At 32.6% G+C, this 20,806-nt stretch overlaps 1 protein-coding gene across 1 annotated transcript; it reads left to right on the forward strand.

Moving 5' to 3' along the window:
* The first annotated feature begins 17,342 nt into the window (after positions 1-17,342).
* Positions 17,343-18,592, forward strand: LOC127107226 (chaperone protein dnaJ 8, chloroplastic). Its single transcript, XM_051044527.1, has 3 exons — positions 17,343-17,932; positions 18,025-18,093; positions 18,175-18,592. Exons 1-3 carry the CDS (start codon positions 17,714-17,716, stop codon positions 18,373-18,375), a joined length of 489 nt encoding a protein of 162 aa, XP_050900484.1. The 5' UTR covers positions 17,343-17,713; the 3' UTR covers positions 18,376-18,592.
* Positions 18,593-20,806: the final 2,214 nt, after the last annotated feature.

Consider the following 20,806-nt stretch of genomic DNA (forward strand, 5'->3'; position numbering starts at 1 on the left):
TTGGGAAATAGTAAGGGGGATTTGTGTAGAGACTGAGACTCTGTGAATCACATGATTCAAAACTAGCATAATGAGATACAAACAATATTTAGTCGGAGTATCACAGTTTTAGAACACAGATTTAAAGACAACACTCTATATTCTCAGTTGGTTGGTAACATTTCTCGGGCGGGTTTGAACTATATTTTTTAAGAGGCTAAAGGAGTTGATAATGTAGGCTCCGATAACGCAAAGTGTAAATGCACAATTGTGAAAACATATGGTCTCCCATGTGCTTGCATTATTGCTAAAAAGATGAAACTTGGTGACCCAATAAGAATGGACGAGGGTTGCACTTATTGGAAGGGACTTAGGTTTGATGATGATGGATGCATGGATGACGATAAATTGAATATCTCTATTTTGACTGAATGAGAAGTAATACAAAAGAGATTTTTGAAAGTCGGTGACAACATGAAACTCCACATCAAAGAACAATTGAGGAAGATTGCTTATCCGGAAACCACCGACATAAAACCGCCCTCTCAACCCGTAAAAACAAAAGGTGCTCCAAAGAAAATGAAGCTTACACCGAATGACAATTCGACTACACGGTCTCATTCATATCTTGAACATGTTGACAAAGTTTTTCCCGACTCACCGACTCCAAAATCTCAAAAAAGTGTTGTCAAAGGCGATATCATTAGCAAACCACCTCCGACGCTGCTTCCACCGAAGATTACATTCATAAACGAGATGTCGATTTATGTCGATTTTTATGCATAAATATATCGAGCGGATCGTCAATGCTATGGGGGACGGTAATTGCGGTTACCGATCCACTTTGACTTTACTCGGTAAAGGAGAAGATAGTCATACACTTTTCTGACATCAACTTATCAAAGAGTTAAAGATGCATAAAGAATCATACACACGGTTGAACGGAAGAAAGAAAATTTCGGTGCGATTTATGAGTCTCTTGTTCCTTGCTTGAGCGGTCTGGAACCAGAGACAAAATGGATGCATTTTCCTGAAATGAGTTATCTAATAGCATGTGCATATGATATAATGTGTGTTGACCTGACACGCTACGGTTTTTCGGAAACCTTTTTCCCACTGTGCACCGTCCACTCCAAAATTCAAATGATCGTATCATGTGTATTAAGACTTGGCCGAATCATTTTATGGAAAGGATGCAAAAATTCGAGAGATTGACATTGAAAAAGAATCAAATGCACAAAATCCCAAGGGGCTACCACCTATAAATTTAGCCGGCGACATATGTCTCAATTCATTTTAATTTTCTTATTTAACATAATAAATAATTGTATGTAATTGTGTTTCGATATAAATGAAGTGTTATATATTCACCTTTTGTTCATATTTTGTCTTTATGTATTTTTTATCTTCCCCATGATAACATTTGTGTTTTTGTCAACGAAAAATAAGTTATATTTTAGTGTTTTGTTTTGAAACTGATTCATGACACGTCTCGGAGATGCATCTCCGAAATAAGATAATAGGGTGCGGTTTCAGAGATATATCTCCATAATCAATATGTCAGTTAATGAGTGGTCCATATTGATCTTTTTCTTCTATAAATTTAGGTGCTATTTTATTATATTTCACACAAACTGAAAATGTCTCAGATGTCACAAATAAACATTCATTGGTATATCGTAAATGTCTCCCTCTCTTGATCTACACTCGACGAATGTTTAAGCTCATCGATTTCACCTCCCTCGAAGATATCAAAGACGAAATCCACTATCTCCTACATTACAGAGATAAACGAAGGATTGTGAAGCTCGAGTGTCGTTCACCGCCGATTGACAACGAATGGAAGATTGAATTCAACAAATTTGAACTCAAGACGCAAGCAGATGTTAGGGCTATGTAGAATATATATTTTTGTTTCGAAGCAAAATTCTGCTCGGGCTGGAAGCGATGCTACAAAGATCTGTCGAAGATATTCTGAAGATGTGCAAGCAACCACCGGGATATTGAAATGTAATATTATAGTTTATGTTGAAATCATCATTATAATACTTATTTATATTATGAATATCAATTTCATTTTAAAAATTATTTTTCTATTGATTATGATACTGATGTATCTTCAGATATGTAACTACATAATCATTCCGGAGATACATCTTCGAAAAAAAAAAGACTTAACTTAAAATTGTCTTTGTCAAATATATTCGAAGATGAATTCAAAGATGCATTTCAAAAATCAAAAAATATTTTTAAAAAATCACATGTTCTATTAGAAATTCTAAATAATTATTAAAAAATTTATAATAAAAATGTTAAAAGATAAGAACTGTCTGAACAGACAGAAAATAGTAGGCCCATAAGCATAGTGGGCCATCTGACATAATTTGTTACTACTCTATACAAAGATTAACGTTATTAGAATTGCATGAGTGCCACGTGTCGTGACATCATGACATCTTATCTACTTATGTTACTATGTCCTTATCCAATTTCTACCGTTTATGACTTGTCATGATTTAATTTTCTTACACGTGTGAAATATCAATCTGAAAATTCTTAAACCTTTCATTTACTCACGTGGTATCAAAACTCAACACGTAGAACTTGCCCACTTCACATTTCATAAAATATCATGGTAAGTTATGTATTTAAGTTTTTTCATTATTACTTGGGTTTAATCATTTAATTCAAAAATAAATTTTACTAGTTGTTAATATTATGAAGTTTGTAATATCCGTCACAAAAGCATTACAAAATTTTATTTATTAAATAACGAAGAAACTGCATGCATACAATAAACTGGTGTATGTGAAACCGTAGAAGTCATGCCATATAAAATATTATTTTTTGTCAAGGGAGAAAGGTGTATTTCACATGTATGGTTATACACATTATTAATAAAATAATTTTAGTTTGTGAACACTTTTGTTTAATTATATTAATAATATAGGCTCTAGCACATTTTATTTGAAAAGTTATTCTTCTAAAGTATAGTTTTCAATTCATGTGGATCTTGTCAACGGAAAAAGAAAATTTTTCATGGGTATCATGCGTATGTATTTGAGAATATAAAATAGACGATAAAGTAGGTGCGTTTCTTTTGAGGTGAGAAATAATTTGAATCGTATAAATAATTGTGTTTTTTTTATTTTTTTTATTAGAGTTTGTTTGAAATACTTTATTTATATGTTTTTATATTATTGAATAAATAAATATTAAGGACAATTTTAATCTTTAAGCTACTTTTTGAATCCTAACATAGAATATGATATCAAAGTTAGATTAAGGATTACACCGTGACTGTTTAATCTAAACCAATATTAGACGTGAGCATAGGTGTTGAAATTGATATTTTTATTGTTAAAATTTATTTAAAGTTTCATATTACTTGGATTCTCGGATTATTGAACATATAATCTTATCCTTTGGGTTAGTTTTTGGAGTTGAACACTATAGATTCTCGGATTGTTGAACTTAGTTTTTAAAGTCTCACATTAATTAAATTTCTGAACTGCTGAACATATAATATATTATAGCAACTTCATCCTTTGATCTAATTTTTGGGATTGCCATCTAAATATAATTAATAGTGTTTTCTTTTTTTGTAAATCAGAAAGTTAGAGAAATATTTTGTTATTCAATATTTTTTGTAACTCGTTGATACAAAAGCTAATGCTAATATGTGTCCCAAGAGCACAAATTAATGATTAATTTGTAGAATATTATTTTGAAATGTGTGCATTCAATTCTTTAAAAATATAAATATTATTTAATTATTTTTTATTTATTTTAATATTCTTAACTCGTGCCTTAAGGTACAAGTTAGCATGATCTTTATATTAAAATGATAACCTTTTATCATTTTCCTTCAAAATTATAAGTTACTAAATATTCAATTACTCTGAAGACTCGATTCACAAATGGACATGTGTCATATAACACTGCAAAAAACAACACTTTATTCGATCAGAACAGTTGATCTTCATCAAAATGTCATATGCATTCCACATTGCATAACCTGAAGTCTATTACAAAAACTTCTTTTTTACATAAGTGTGACCTTAAGTCACATTCGAGTACGATTCAACTCCCACTTGTATCATTTCATCTCAATCTCATAATGAATTAAGCATTAGAGAGTTATATTTTTTGCAAGTACCATCTCCAACCACCAGAGAACTATCACCACCGCAATAAAAGCTTACTATGACGACCTTCATCATCATACTAGTCATCTTATGTTCTAGTTCAAGACAATGACACCGTCTGTGAGAATCAATTTTTTTTATTCTCTCTAATTTCTTCAATTTCACAACCCTATCTACTTTTAGTTTCACTTATAATGGTTGGTTCGAAGTCAACTCCCACCTAAAATGTACCTCACGAACACCTTCGATCAACCGTCGAAATCCTTCAAGAGAACGATACACATGTTCTTTCTATAGTCAGCGAAGATTGTAATAAGATCGACTTGCATCAATCACAACTCTTCAACTATAACTCCAAGAAACTCACTATCTCCCACTACAACCTACAGTCCCTTTAGTAAAGACTCGTTTTTATCCACCCCGCATTTCAATTCCTTTGTAAGTATATTTCTTTCAACACCCCTGAATCTCGCTAAGTGCACCAAACATGAACAAACTTTTGTTGAACATTTTTAATCTATTGCAACAATGAAGTGCGAGGCTAGTCTGCGTAAAAGAGAACCAGGAAAAGATTCTAATTAAGATTGGGTTGTGTTATATTTGTAAAGGTCCTGGATATGGAAATGACTATAGTCTGCCCCAAAAGAGGCGACAATCATACCGCCTTCAAGGAGATACCACTTTGCCCCCAAGGTTTCCCTATGCCCAGTCATATGAAACGTGTGATAAGACGTTTCTTGAGAAGAGAGAAACTATAGTTAATAAATGACATGTTTCCCCCTTAGAAATAAAGATTCAATGGTCCACCATTGACTAGGTAGGTAATGGCAGACCGTCATTGGATAAATTTAGTCGAAGAATTAAATCAAAACAAGTAAAAGATGAGCCAAAATGAAAGAGAAAGACCAAAGAATGAGGAAAAAACTAAGTGTGAAAATTGTGGACTTAGTGAAATTTTGAGTGAAAAAGAAGAAAAAAATAGTCCAGCTTCGAAAATAATCATATGCAGCATCGCGCGTGCGATATAGCCATAAAAGTTGCATCGCACGATACAAGTCATCACACTCGTAATGGTTACTTTTTTTTTAGCTTTTTTGACGCGTTCTGGTCCATTCTGAAGTCAATAAAAGGGAATTTTCTGCAATTTGATAAGGGTTACAATTTTAAGAGAGCAAAACACGATTTGGAGAGCATCAATGGTGATTTTTAGGTCATTTGAATCCAATATAGGCCATTAATTCAAGGGAATTCATATGTTATTTTCATATATCAATTGTTGTATTATTATCTGAATTATGAGTAGCTAAGCTCTTCTAGGTTAGGTTGTGTTATGATGAATTTATTTCAATATTGTTGGATTCTATGTTGATTTGACTTTGCATAAACCTTTTGATCTATAATGTCATTCAATTGCTTATTGTTCTTAATGATTTTTATGTGAGATACTTTTTTTAATCTGATATTGGGCACATAAGGAATACTGTCCATTAGTCTATGTGTTGGACTTAGTGCAATTAGTGTACTTGCGCTGGTTGAATATGAATAGGAGACCCCTAGTAGTGGCATTTGGAATTAACATTTTATACATCGCCTAACCCTGGTTACACTGGCGGACTAGGGATAGAAAGCTCAGAGTAGTGGTTAGTGAGTTATTTCGTAAGAGATCGATAAAAACGATTTTGTTAATTCGCCTTAGAGTTATAGTGATAAGATCATTTGTACAAGGCATTAAACATCAACAATAGAGAAATAAAGGATTCTAAAACATAACCTGACCACTTTCATAATTATGTTTATCTCTTATTTACTTTTTGCACTGAAACTCAAAAATCCCCTATTTCTCTTAGTTTTTATACATTGCACACGTTTTATCTCACTTGAAGGCAGTCCTTGTGGATTCAGTCTTTTTATTACAGCGACATTATCGGTATGCTTTCCAAGAAGTCATCAGTAGGCAATGACGTTTCCTAAAGAAACCATAGGCCCAAAGGCTCTACAAATACTCCCCCTTGGGGAGGATAAGTAGAGATCTTAACTGATATACGCTTATACACAAGCAAGCAACACATATATAGAACCTCTCACCTCACTTGAGCAGATTCTCTAAACCACCACAAGACACCATTGTACAGAGCTTATCTCCACCATGAGAAATCCCTAATCACCATATTACGTGATATACCTACTAAGGTCTCTGAGTATCCCTGACATTTTTAGGGGTGACATGCACACCTCCACCTTTTGACCATTACAATGGTGCAAACTATGAGGCTCTGATAAAACTAATAATGGCCACACCTTCTTCATCACCATCACCCCACTTAGTGTTACCCTTCACTCTTATGCCTAAGCCAAAGGTACCAGCTGTGATGATGATCCGAATGCTTGGTTGAGATGCGTGCCGTAATGGACGAATTAAGTCGTCATAACCAGACACTAAAGATGATGTCTACAACATTAGACAAGGACAATAGGGGCCCAATTCCCTAAAGGAGACGGAAGTGTTGGACCCCTAGCCACTCTCATAAGTTTTGGACCCCTAGCCACTCAATTTTCGCCAAGTTTGCTGGGTGCAACAATGCATACGAACATGTCGCCTCCATCAACACACTTATGGCCATAATAGGAGTGTCTGATTCCCTGAAGTGAAAGCTACTATCTAGAACTTCCAGAGATGCCTCCCTGCGACGGTATATGTGTCTACCTTATGCCTCCATCTTCAGTTATCAAGAGATAGAAAAGAAACATTTACACCAGTTTGTCGTCATCCGTCATAAGAAAATGTCCACCGCTAACTTGTTCAACATACGAAAGATTTCATCAGAGTTGTTGAATTACTACCTCGCCCGGTTTAATGAGGTTGTTATCGGGGTTGTCCCATGAAACCAAGAAATGTTTATGGGGGAATTCCAAAATAAAATGAAGGAATGAAACTTCAACGAATCTCTTGCAAAAAAAAACAACGCTTTCGGTGGTGGAAGTGGTCACTAGAGCAGAATTTTTTATAAAGGGCGAGGAGCGTAACACCAAAAATAAGTTGTGTGATGTCAAAGAATGTGTTCCTAAGACCGATGGCTCACAACATCATAGGAAACCTCTCCCATAAAACACAAAAATGTGTTCAAAAGAATACGCAAGATGACGGAGAGCTGAACGCCCCTAAACACCTATAGTGAACAAATTTGGCGCGAGGTTTTTCACCTACGCAATATCCCTTTGCCACCCGCTTCGAAGATGAGCGTAATGGGTTATGAACCAAGAAGATGTTGTAAGTTCCATAAAGTCAAGGAACACCAAACTAGAGATTGTTACCAACTCAAGAAAGAAATTTAGAGACTAATCCAGGAGGGACATCTCAAAAAATATGTTAAGGGAAACTCTTCCAATGTGTCATACAAATCTAACTTGCGAGGGAGAGATGGCGTAGGAGGCCCCAAGCCCAACAAAGCAAAAAAAGACATTGCTGACTTTATTAGCAAGTGTACTAATGCGGTTTAAGTAATAAAATAATTCGTCTCCACAGGGATTTATATTTTAAATAAGGTGATACTTATGTGATTAAAAATAATTTTAAAATGGGGTTTTCAAATATGATCGATAAGAAAAATAAAAACAAGAAGAAATTCAGAGTAAAGTTTTGATAAAGAAGAATGATTATATATTTCACGAATCCCCTTATTATATTCATTGATGAATGTGTATCAAATGAATGACAATTATGCTACAATATACGGTGAATTAACAAGATCATTGCATTCAATTCCTTGGTGTGCAACTCACTAATTTAGATGCTAATCCCCTAATTCCTTAAGCGAATTCAAAGTAAAACTAAGTGTTTCTAAGTTTGTTAATTTTGCAACCACAACTTATAATTACCTATTTCTAGTTAATTATTAAGTTGAACAATTTCCTCAATTGAGATTGGTAGACTTACGGTCAATAATATCTACTCATCTAAAATCACTTTGTGCACTCATCAACACACAAAGGGCAGTAAGAACAAGAACAATTGAATAATAATTATAACATAAACATATTCAAATAATATCAAACATTTATATGATCCAATATAGTAAAATTAGGTTCATATCTAAAGACCTAATAAAAAATAACTTAGCTACTCATAATTAAACAGATTGTTACCATGAGTTGACAAGAAGAAATCATGAAAATCATTGGAAAATAAGCTCTCCAAAATTGAAGTCAAATTCTCCTTGTCGTCACTTTCTCGCCTAAAATTTGTAACCCTAAAAAAGTATCAAATTTCCCTTTAAAAAGTTGCAAATGTGTGTCAGGAAAAAGCTACATCGCACTCACGAAATCAGCACCGCGGTTGCGAGAATTCCAAAGGCTAAATCTTGCTTTTCCCTTTCTTTTTCTTATGAATATTTTCTAAGTCACATTTTCTTCCTCTTTTGCAACTTTGCTTAATTATTTCACATATTTGGTTGGCTTTTCTCATAATTCCATAGATTCCATAGAAAATACTCACAAATATTTTGTACAGTCAGAGTGTCATCGCAACCCTAAACTTACTTGATTCCTTGTCCTTAATAACCTGTCTGTAAAGTAGAAATTCATCCAAAACAAAATGCTTACTCTCACCAATGAACATCACCTTTCTTTTTATGATCAACATGTTTGTCCCATTCTTTAATACAAACAACTCTGAAATGTTCTTCCAACATCATAAGTAGTTAACCTATCTCTCATCTCACTTTTGTTCACTAAATTCGACAGGATAATCACACAATCACATACAAAAGCACTTTACGCTCAGTTTGCAGAATTTCTACTAGAGTCAATCAAAGTCATATTTAAATATACACTTTTGAGGTAGTGGCTTATGTCAAAGTAGGATAATTTGGGATAGTAGGCTTGAACCTTTGAGGTTAGGTACCTAGTTTTCCTTACGTTACCTGATTCCTTTCATTTCAATATTTTACCTGGTCAATCAATATTAGAGAATTCATTTTATTGGTCCTATTCAACTTTTTTTTTCTTTATTTTAACTGATTTCTCTAGTATCCCAACCCCAAACTTAAAAGTTGTTAATTTCCAAGAGCAACCCCAAACTTATACATTTGCATCAGACAAGGAAAATAAATTTTCTACCTAACTCTAAAGAGGGTGAAATATTTAATCTTTCAAGTCAAATGGCTATATAACAGGCTATGTCATCAAAAGAAGGGTTAAGGATCAAAGTGGTTAGAAAAGGATATAAATATTTTAATATAAGTTGGTTTAAAAGTCTCAGGTTTTCCATAAACATACGCCTCAGTGTGTATTTATCATATCAAACTAAGCAAAAACAACACAAATTCGAGAAATTAACTAGTGTACGAATATTCTCATAAGAAGGAAAAGCAAACAATGCATCTTTTTGGCTAAAACTTTACTAGCTAAGGTATTTGGAGATTGAGTATGAGTCATTTGGATTTACCTTTTCTTCATCAAATGTCAATCTTCAATGGGAACTTCTATGTTGATCAACTTTTGTTCATTCTTTTCGGGTGACTTCTTTTTTTCTTTTTCCTAGTGTCACTAGTAAGGTAGCAAATCATAACTGAAAGAAACAACAACAACAACAACAAACTAGTTCATTAAGTAAAGCATAAAGAAGTAGTGCAAAAGGGAAAAAGTATTCTTATAAGCTATCTAATACTCTTGATTGGATCAAAGTACAAAAAGGGAAATTATAAAAATAAAAACAAAACGACATAACATCAATACGTGGGTTGCCTCTCACGCAACAATTATTTAAGGTCTTTAACTTGACTATTTTCTTCTCAAATCAGGTTATTCCTTCAAACTTGTATCAGCGTATCTAATTGATTTGAAATCAAACTTGGTCTTGTGCATGCAATTAGTCGCATTTCTTTCCTTTAGGTCACATTTGTTCCAACCATGTGTTCCCCTATTATTTCTTACAACTCTTCTAGTTTTCTCTTTTTTCAAACTAGATAAAGAACTCTAAACTAAACAGGTGGTTTCAGTTGTTTTCTCAATAGAGCAAGATTTAACTATGGAGGATTCTATTTCATTTCAAGGATCTTAGAATTTTAAGCTTTAGTTTCCATTAAGAGACTTGGTTCTATATTACTCATGGTCTCACTTTTTTATATGACATGCACATACTCCTTGACTTCTTTATCTTATTCTTCCTCAATCGTGTCAATATAATTCACCATAATATATTTACTAGGTAAAAAAGGTGACTCACTTGGAGACACTTCTTCGACTAGATCTTCAACTACATCAACTCTATATCATTGAAGGTTCACTTTTTTATGTTTCATGGATTCAAACACATTAAACACAACATACTCTTTGTTGAATCTAAAAATTAATTCTCCTAATTCCACATCAATTAGAATTCTAGATGTTGCTAAGAATGATCTACCTAAAGTTATTTGTGTTTCATAGTCTTCTGGCATATCAAGAATAACAAAATCAACTGGAAATAACAAATCATCGACTTTAACAAGCATATCTGTAAGAAATCTATAAGGATAAGTGATAGAATGATTAGCTAATGTTAAATTCATTTAAGTCGACTTCGAATAACCATAATTTAACTTTCTCATCATAGACAACAACATCACATTAACGTTAGCTCCTAAATCACACAAAGCATGACCAATAGTTAGTGAACCAATATAACAGAGAATAATGACCTACCTAGATCAGTGGGTTTTGGTGGAAGCTTTCGTTGAATGGTTGTGTCACACCCTTCCACCAAAGGGAGATTATCATCATACTTAAATTTACGCTTTTCCGATAAGAGCTCATTCATGAATTTAGCATAAACTGGCATTTCTTCGAGAGGCTCACATAATGGAATGTTAACTTGTATTTCTGTCAGCATCTACATAAACTTTTTGAATTAAACCAATTTCATTTCCTTCTTTGGTTTCTTTTTCAAGATTGGGTAAGGTAGTTTGATGTAATCTGGTAGCTCCGGGTTGAGTTCATTCAAAATTTATTTCTTAGTCATTTTCTAAGGTGAGTTCATATCTATGAATTTGTCAAAGGTAAGCCCCTTAACTTCATCTTCACTATTTTACTCACTTCTTTCTCCCTCTGATATTTTCTCAACCTCTTTCTCAACTACTATTTATTTTCCAATCTTTTCCTCACCCTCACTTGTTTCTTTTCTCTCATCACTAACCTTTGGGTTTGAAGGCACCACTTTATTTTTCAACACAGTGTCCTTGCAACTTTTATTTTTCTAGTTATCTATAGTGTTATCAATACATCCCTCACTTGAACTAGCTTGTGCTGCCACTCGCCGAGATAATTGACGGATTTTCATTTTCAAGTTTTTTTATTAATGCTTCGGTATTTTTTTTCATGGTATTTGGAATTTTTTCCTTCTCCCTTTGGGTCTTAAACATTTCTTCCTGATTTTTTTCCAACTTGTACAAAACTGGTTTGAGTGGATTTCATGAATTGAGCTAGGGTCTCTTCAAGTTAAGATGGATTCCCTTGTTGTTGTGCTTAAGTAACTTAAGGTGCTTGAGGAGTTCCTTGGTTGTTACTCCACTTGAGTTCAAGTGATCATTCCAACCTGCATTATAAGTATTAGAATACGGGTTACCTCTTTGAAAATTTCTAGCATAATACACCTCTTATGTACATCCCTCTAAAACACGGTCACCATTAGCATGGCATTGCCTATAAAAATCACACCGTAGTGTCTAAACCTGACTAACATTGGCCTGAATAATGCTTGTTGCAGCTAATGGTTTTAAAATAACTTCCAATTGAGCTAGAAATGATATATTTGAATCTAATGCAGGCATGCCTTTTGATTTGATTGCTCGGTCACTTATTGAGTTATACTTATTACGACACATGCTTTTGATTAACTTTTTAACCTCTTCTTCATTATTAGTCCTTGTGGTACCTCTAGTTTAGGCATCAAAAAGCATTATTGTTTGAGTTGTGAGACCTCCGGTAAAATGTTGCATTTTCTCCATACTAGACAGTGACTCAGAATCATATTGATAAAAAAACTTAAGATTTATGCTCTTCTTTGTATAAATTAAGCGTGTGTGGAAAACCTCTATAGAAACATGCCTTCTAACTCCTTCCAAGTCTGAATGGTAACATTTGATAAACATTACAACCAGTCTTTTGCTCTGCATATCTGAGAGAAACAAAATAACTGTAATTTCACCTGATCTTCAGTCACATCATTCAGTTTTCACATCGAACAAGTTCCATAAAATCTAACAAAATGCTCCCAAGGATCTTTGATAGCTTGTCTATCTAATTGTTTGTCTCTTAAACCTGAAAGTACATGAATTTCATATCAAAAGGTACAAGGTTAACCAGTTGAAAACTTAAGGATATATGTCCAACATCAATCCTTATGCAATAATCCCCCATCGTCTATCTACGTGGATTCACCATTTCTTCTTTTTCCTCTTTAGCTCATTATGTTTTTCTTTTAGCTTTTCGAAGTGCTTGTGGGATTCTTTTGATTTTTGAATCTAACGGTATCAATGTAAAACTCAAAGCTCGCATACAAAAACACAAGATACGTCAGTAGCATTGAACCAACAAATTTGAATAAGAGTAGAAAATAAAAATAAACAATAACTAAAGAAAATAGAATAAAAATAAGATAATAACAATAAAAATAAGAAACAAAAAATAAAAAATAAATAAAAATTAAAATAGAAAAAGAAAATCTAAGTATTAACCATAACCAACTCAAAAATAGAAAATAAAACAAATAAAAATAAAAATAAAGATAAAACAACAAATAAATAGCAACAAAGAAAATTCAAAATTCAACCTAAAAATTTAAAAATAACAAACTACACATAAAATAATAATGAGAAGAAATTCGTAGTAAAGTTTTGATAAAGAATAATGATTAGATCTTTCTTTTAATCCCCTAATTATAGCATGTTGATGAATGTGTATCAAATGAATGACAAATCCTCTATAATTATACGACTAATTAACAAGACTGTTCCACCCAATTCCTTGGTATGCAACTTACTAATTTAGACGACAATTCTTTAATTCCTTAGGCGAATTCAAAGTAAAACTAGGTGTTTCTAAGTTCGTTAATTCTGCAGCCACAACTTATAATTACCTATTACTAGTTAATTACTAAGTTGACTAATTTTCCTAATTCAGATCGGTAGACTTAAGGCCAATAATCTATACTCATCTAAAACCACTTTAGGCGTCTGTCAACACACAAAGAGCAGTAAGAGCAAGAAAAATTGAATAATAATTATAACAAAAAAGTGTTCAGATAATATTAAACATTTATATGATCCAACAGAGTAAAATTAGATTCATCTATAAAGACCTAATACAAAATAGCTTAGCTACTCATAGTTAAACATATTGTTACCATGAGTTGCTAAGAAGAAATCATGAAAATCAATGGAAAATAAGCTCTTCAATGACTCCAATGCTTTCCAAAATCACAGTAATGTTTTTTGTTGTCACTCTCTTGCCTAAAATTCGTAACGCTAAAAAAAGTAGTGAATTTCCATTAAAAATTATGCAAAAACGCGTCAGAAAAAAGTTGTATCACAATCGCATTGGTCAGTAATGTGGTTGCGATATCGCTGCATCGCGCCCATGTTGAGAGCACCGCAACCGCGAGAATTAGAATCTAATAAAGGTTATGACTACCAGCCTCTGAAAGTCTTAAAACCATGTTTTCCAAAGACTCTGAAAGTCTCACCAAGTTCTGAAGATAGACTCTGAACTTTACTCAAGCTTCATCAGCACGTATAAGAAGTCTCTGACTAGAAGATTTGAATAAAAAGGTCAATGACTGGTTAATGTGGCGGAAGTAAAAAAGCAAATCTAATTTCTTTGTAAAGTATTATACTTTGTACCAAATAAGTTTCTCATGTCCCATCATCCTCACAAACTCTCTGCTCCAACCACGACTATAATATTGCAATATGAAGTGACCTTTATACAATTATTACGTTGAGGATATTCTAAACTCACCCTCCAACAAATCTATTTCTTCCTATATAAAAAGGTATTTGAAGATTGGAAATAACAGTGATTAAATTTGCATATCAATGCATACACTCAAAGAAGATACATGAGAAGAGAAAAATAAAAGAAATGTTTCTCACACTCATACACTTACAACATTCTCTTTGAATATTTTTGTTAAGTGTAGCATTTGATATAAACTTATGTATCTGCTTGTTAAAGCATCTTCTAAACATAAAACCTATTTATCTTAACCTTTGGTTAATTTCCTTGAGAGACTAAGTGTAGTCAGAATTCTCAAGAAGTTTTTGACAATTAGTCTTTGAGTTGTGTTTCTTGAGAGACTAGGGTATAATCAGCATTTCTCAAGAAGTCTTACATTGTATGTATTTAAGTTGGTTATAATTAGATTGATTATTAGGTTAAGTCCTTATTAAGAAGGAAAAATCACTAAGACGGGTGGACTGTATGTAACTTAGTTAATACCGAACCAAGATAAAAATGAGGGAAAATTGTGATCCAAAATGCAGCGGAAATTAAATTTTTTTTCTTAGTGATCCTTACGAATGGGCATGATCAGTGATAGAAACAGTTACCTCTTGTGGCGATTGAAACCTTTGATGCAGATCTAAGGAGGGATCACGAGCGTTGAATGGTGACAACGCCTATACTCAGTCCATACAAACGAATCCCTTCAATTTTAGTGCTAGCTGCTACGAATGAAGGCTTTGAGTGAGGGAGAGAGAGAGAAAGACAAAATTTCATCAAGTGAAATGCTTATGCATAGGGGTTCTATTTATAAAACCACTTGTGTGAACTGCAAGCTAAAAATCCCACTTAAGTGTATGTGGCACATATCTTATGGTATATCGAAAATCACTTAAGCGCGTGGTACCTTACCATATTTTGTATTCTACTTAACCGTACCGTACCTTATGATTTTCTAGAATTCACTTAAATGCACCGTACCTTACGGTGTTCCTTATTTACTCTATCTCTCATCAATCCGTACTTTTGTGTGTGACCCTGTATGTTTTTGTGACATTGACAATTATATTAAATCACATATTTAACATAATAAACAGTGAGCAGTATCTAGCAACACATCACTGCTACCCAGGACATAAAAATGTCATGTGATATGACAAATCCTTTTTTTGTGATATTACTTGTGTGTACAATCACCATTTTTCCCTTATGTCTATATTTAACACAAGACATAGAATCTGTCATCCTTGTCCAGTTCAACATTGGGCCCTTAGACATTTATCCTGTTATGTAGGATTGACAAATTCCATCTAGGTCACTCATGTCCCTCAGCATGCTTCGTGGAGTACCCATTAACTGTCTTTATGGTCATCTAGTTACGGACAATGTTTGATCAATAATAAAGCACTCGACTTTATATCTAGGGTCCATAGTGGTTTCAGGTCGAAGGGTGGTATACACCACTATCACCATGAGAATAACTTATGACACTTTGCATAACATTCTATGTAGTATTCTCATAGCGGGTCAATCTAGTATAAATATTACTCCTAATATTCATACCTATGTTTAAGACTTGATAACTCCTTATCCATGATCCATGAGATGTTATCATCAGGCTATATACATAATAGTCTTAATGTTTTAATGTTATCTCCCTTCACAACAAAGCTCGACTACAAATACTTTAAGAATATCGTCCTTATGTTTAATGAGACCTCATGATTAAGTCACACTTGATACATTAAACAAACTAGCCATTCTAGGTATTTTGTTAAACAAACATAATAAAGGATTTTTTTATTATTATTAATAAATAATTCGATACAAGTACCAAAAGTATTGACCTTTAGGGATTACACCAACAAAAAATATTTGTGTTCTTCTCTTTATCATTATCTTTGTTGTTTGATATTTGGGTGGCAATAGTTTTTAAATCTAGAACCCAATTCAACCCCCCCCCCCCCCCCCTATTGTGTTTCTTGCACCTTCAATTGGCATCAGAGCTCCAATTCTGATTTTTGACTCATTGTGTCAAAGCACTTAACTGTGTCAGATAAAGATCCATCTTCTTGAAACAATTTATGACACATGCAAACAATGATAAAGATCATTATTCTGCATAACCTTAAATCTTTGATGGATAAAAGTTCGACTATTGAAAAGATAGATCGAACGTTTCTTCATAGCTTGTGATGCTGACCTATGGGATATGGTGTTATATTGTTACACACATACTGTAGATACTGATGACACTAAACTTGAATGAAGAAAAATATATGATCATCAAAATAAGGATCACAAGAATCATCAAAGATCCAAAACTATGTTGATGAATGTTATTTCCTACTATGAGTATGAAAAGATAACAAATAGAGACTATGTTAAACCTATGTTTGATTCTTTGAAAATGACTCATGAAATAAATGATTAAGTTAAAGAGACTAAAGCCTTGACCTTGATTCAAAAATATGAATCTTTCAAAATGGAAGAGGATGAAATGATTGAGAAAATGTTCTCAAGATTTCATACTCTTGTAGTTGGATTGAAAGTTCTAAATATAGGTTATACCAATTCATACCAAGTTAAAAAAATCATCAAAATTATGCCTAAGAAACAGATACCAATAATGACAACACTAAAGGTGTCAAAATATTAAAATAAAATGAAACAAATGATATCGAATAAAATACTTAAGTTAAATGAAATTTTATAATTAAATATTGCTATTAACTTAAGCTACGTACAATCCACCATATCTTTTACCACTCAAAATTTTAGGGCTATATAATAATGATATAATATAATTAAATAATGTTAATTTAACAACAACATAAAAGGAGCCTATAGTTATTATTTTTATATTAATAAATGTTGGCTCTTTCAACAAAAAAAAATATACACGTTTGCAATCATGATAAATTTGATAAATTGAAATTATTAAAATTCCGAGTTATGTAACAATAACACCATAATTTATCAAATTTACCGTAAATATCCACTTTTTTTCGCAATAATAAATCCAAAAGACAAGTCTCACAATTGAGACCGAGTAACAGTTTAAAAAAGATAATAAGATAAAACCCAATAACGATGCTTTCGTATTACTCGACATTCCACGTCACGTTTGCATCAAATGTAAGGATAAGAACCAATTTTAAACCATTAACTACTTTTTCTATTTTTTTAGTAAATAAATATTCTATTTCTATAAATACTTCATTTCCTTTGATCCTATAGCATATCCTTTCATCTATTCTATTTTCTTCTTCTTCTTCAAACCTCTCTTAAATATTCAAAAAAAGAAAACATAAACCCATTATTTATTACAGTTTGGACAGATTCCCCATCAATATCAAAATCAACTTGCCGTGCCCATTGTTCCAATCCTGAAACAATATCTTCCTTCACTGATAAAACCACATCAAAGTTTGGTTCTTTACAACAAAACCATTTCTGGGTCATAGTTAATTTGTGTTGGAAATCTTAAAGTTTGGTCCTTTATAACAAAAACTCTTCTGGGTCTTTTTGTATTTGTGTTGATTATTTCAAAGTTTGATCCTTTTTTAGGAAAGCTTTTCTGGGTTTTTGAGGTTTTTGTGATTTTAAGAATGGCTGCTGCTACTATTGTTATTGGTGGTAACGGAGCTGGTGTTTCATGGATGCAATTTGGAAGAAAGGAAACGAAACAAAATAAGATGAACAGAGTTAGAGTTTGTTGTTCATCTTATTCTTCTTCTTCTGTGACAGATCCTTATAAGATATTAAAGATTCAATCAGATGCTTCTGAATCTGATGTTAGAAAGGCTTTTAGACAACTTGCTTTGCAGGTTTCATTCTATATCCTATGTTTTTGTCCCAAAAGTTAATTTCTTTAAGATTTATGTATTTTCATTTTGATTGGGTTTTATTTGTGTTTCAGTATCATCCAGATGTTTGCAGAGGAAAAGATTGTGATGTGCGGTTTCACGTAATCAATGAGGCTTATGTTGTGAGTTATTATTATCTATAAATTTTGATTGCAAATAGTGAATTGAATTAGTAGTAATAATATGAATGAAATGATGTTCAGGTTGCGATTACAAATTTGAGAGAAGAAGCAAAGAAGAGAGAAACATATGAGAAGGAGAAGAAGAAGAAGAGGTGTTATGATGATGAACCATTTAGAGGAAAGAATGATCCAGATTGGGGATATTGGGAAGAATGGATGGGTTATGAAGGAGCAGGAGTTAGTAATAGTGACTTCTCTAATCATATTAATCCTTTCATTTGATAAAGTTTATGTTAGGTAGTGATAGTAATCTTTATGTGCATTATTATTAGTAGTATTATAGTTAAAATGGGTCTACTCTAGACCTACTACTTGTCCCCATCCATCCAAAAGTGGTTGGTGCTTTGTATATAGTCCCTGTTGATGTCAATTTTTCTCTGAATTATTGAAAGTTGGCTTGTAATTGTTATGGTTAAATACAAATAAAAGTTATTGTATATATTTATCTTTTTCTTTTTGGGTTTTCTCTTATGTTTATCTTATCCAAATGGAAGGTGATAAAGCTATGATATCAAGTCATTGCTTTTTTTACAGTTAGAAAAAATTAACACAAGGTTTTGTTTCTTTGCAATCAATGTACTAGTACTTTGATTTGGTTCAATTTTTTTATTAAAAAAATATTATTGAACTGTGTTAATCATTCATATATTATATGAATAATAACATAATTTAAAGGTACTATTGGATATATCATTTTGCCAAAAATTTGATTTAATTGGATGTCTAATTGTCATTGATGGATGTAAAATAAATTTACATATTTTCTTTTTAATTTAATATGCAAAAAGTTAAATTAGACAAAAATCAAATAAAAAATATAATATAATTATTAAAATAATATTAAAAAATTATAATAAAATATCAAAAATATTGTAATAGAAAAGAAAAAATATCAATTATTAAAAGAATATCTGAGATAATAGATTAGACAAGAGTATGTCTAGTGGTAAAAATAAAATTTGACAAGAGTATGTGTGATAAAAGTAAAATTCGAGTAAAAAGATAAAAGGATTTAAAAATATATATTTAAAAGATGATAGATTAGAAAAGAAAATGTAAGATTATATTTGAAGAAAATGATGAAAATTAGGTGCATTAGTGTTACAAGGTTGAAATTAAAACTCTAAATATAAAAAAAAAAAAATCAATTTTTAGATTTCAAATTCTATGAGCTTGTTTCGGTCCATACAATGTTTTATGTAATATGTATATCACCCCTTCCTTATTCTTTTTAAGAAATCCAGGAGGTTGTGACACTTATACGTTTTCTTGCAATGAACCGCTTAGAAATGCATATTTCACATCCGGATGCATCAGAGATCAATTCCTGTTAATGTCTATCGCAATTTCCATTATGATTGTCTTATGTCTCGCTACAGGAAGAAACACCTCAAGGTAGTCTAACCCAGGTTTCTGTAGAAAACCTCTTGCCACTAACCTATCTTTATGTTTTTCAATTGATCCATTTGGCTTTAATTTCACCTTGAAAACCCATCTGAAATTGACGACTTTCTTGTCTTTTGGAAGCTTAGTCAACTTCCAAGTATTGTTTCTTTCTATAGCCTAAAGTTCTTCCTTCATGGCCTTCAGCCACACTTTTTTCTTGAGCGTTTCTTCAATACTCACTGGTTCAGAATCTACTAACATGACACACCAAATGATTTCTTCTTCAGAGTCTATTTCATTATCTTGCATCATGTCAAACTTTGCAAATCTCCTTGATATTTGTATGATTCTTTGTGATCTATGAACTTTTTCAGAATCATCTCCGGACATTGGAACAATATCAGATGCTGGAACCCCAGAAGTACCATCTTCAGCAGCATAACCACCTTCAGAGTCTGGAATATTTCCTGAGTCTGGATCTTCACCAGAGTCTGAATCACCATCAGAATCAGACCCGCCTTCAGAGTTAGATTCGCTTTCAGAGTCACCTTTAGAATGATGCATCAATGTTGTAACACCGTACGGGTGTGTCCCACGCAGCCTTCGTTGTCATCGAATTAGCAATTTTCTCAAACACGTTCACATCCACATACTGATGGATGTAGAACAACGTCTTCTGATCCTTCTTCCTCAAATTACGCTGAACATTCCTTTGTGCATCCGTTACTTTTTCTGGAAACGCAACCGAAATCTAATTGTCGTTGACGAGATCAAGGACATTCTCTTATCCTTAAAACTGAAATAAGAAAAAGCAAGACACATACGTTCTATTTGGTGCAGAGTACAACAATAAGACACAAACTAAAAGAAAAGACTTCCTTGAATCAACACAAGTACTCCCTCCAGCCTTATTTATAAACAAAAGTCTTCTAATTTTTTTGGCCTTAAATATAAGCAAATGTCAACAAATCTAGGTGCATTTAATGCCTTTATTCCAAAAGTATTCTTGCATTAATTATTTTATTGTTACTAGAAGACAATTTAATAGAGGGTATACTAGTAAATGTGTTGACTCTCTCACATAAAATCAAAAAACTTAAATGCACTTAAGTATATTTCTTAATAAACGTAAAACTTGTCTTTTTTATTTATAAATCAGGCCGGAGTAGTATACGACAAAGACGAACCAGAAACAAATGTCTTGCTCCCTTTAATCATGCAATCAACAAGTGCTTTGAACCTGCACATGAAGTGTGTTCCTCGTCTA

Source organism: Lathyrus oleraceus, chromosome 7, assembly GCF_024323335.1.
Source record: "Lathyrus oleraceus cultivar Zhongwan6 chromosome 7, CAAS_Psat_ZW6_1.0, whole genome shotgun sequence".
Classification (NCBI taxonomy): domain Eukaryota; kingdom Viridiplantae; phylum Streptophyta; class Magnoliopsida; order Fabales; family Fabaceae; genus Lathyrus; species Lathyrus oleraceus.

Excerpts from the sequence above, each read along its gene's own strand:
- LOC127107226 (XM_051044527.1), top strand. The coding sequence starts at position 17,714 with ATGGCTGCTGCTACTATTGTTATTGGTGGTAACGGAGCTGGTGTTTCA. Across the intron at positions 17,933-18,024 it reads TTAGACAACTTGCTTTGCAG|TATCATCCAGATGTTTGCAG; the intron begins GTTTCATTCTAT and ends TTTGTGTTTCAG. Across the intron at positions 18,094-18,174 it reads TAATCAATGAGGCTTATGTT|GTTGCGATTACAAATTTGAG; the intron begins GTGAGTTATTAT and ends AATGATGTTCAG.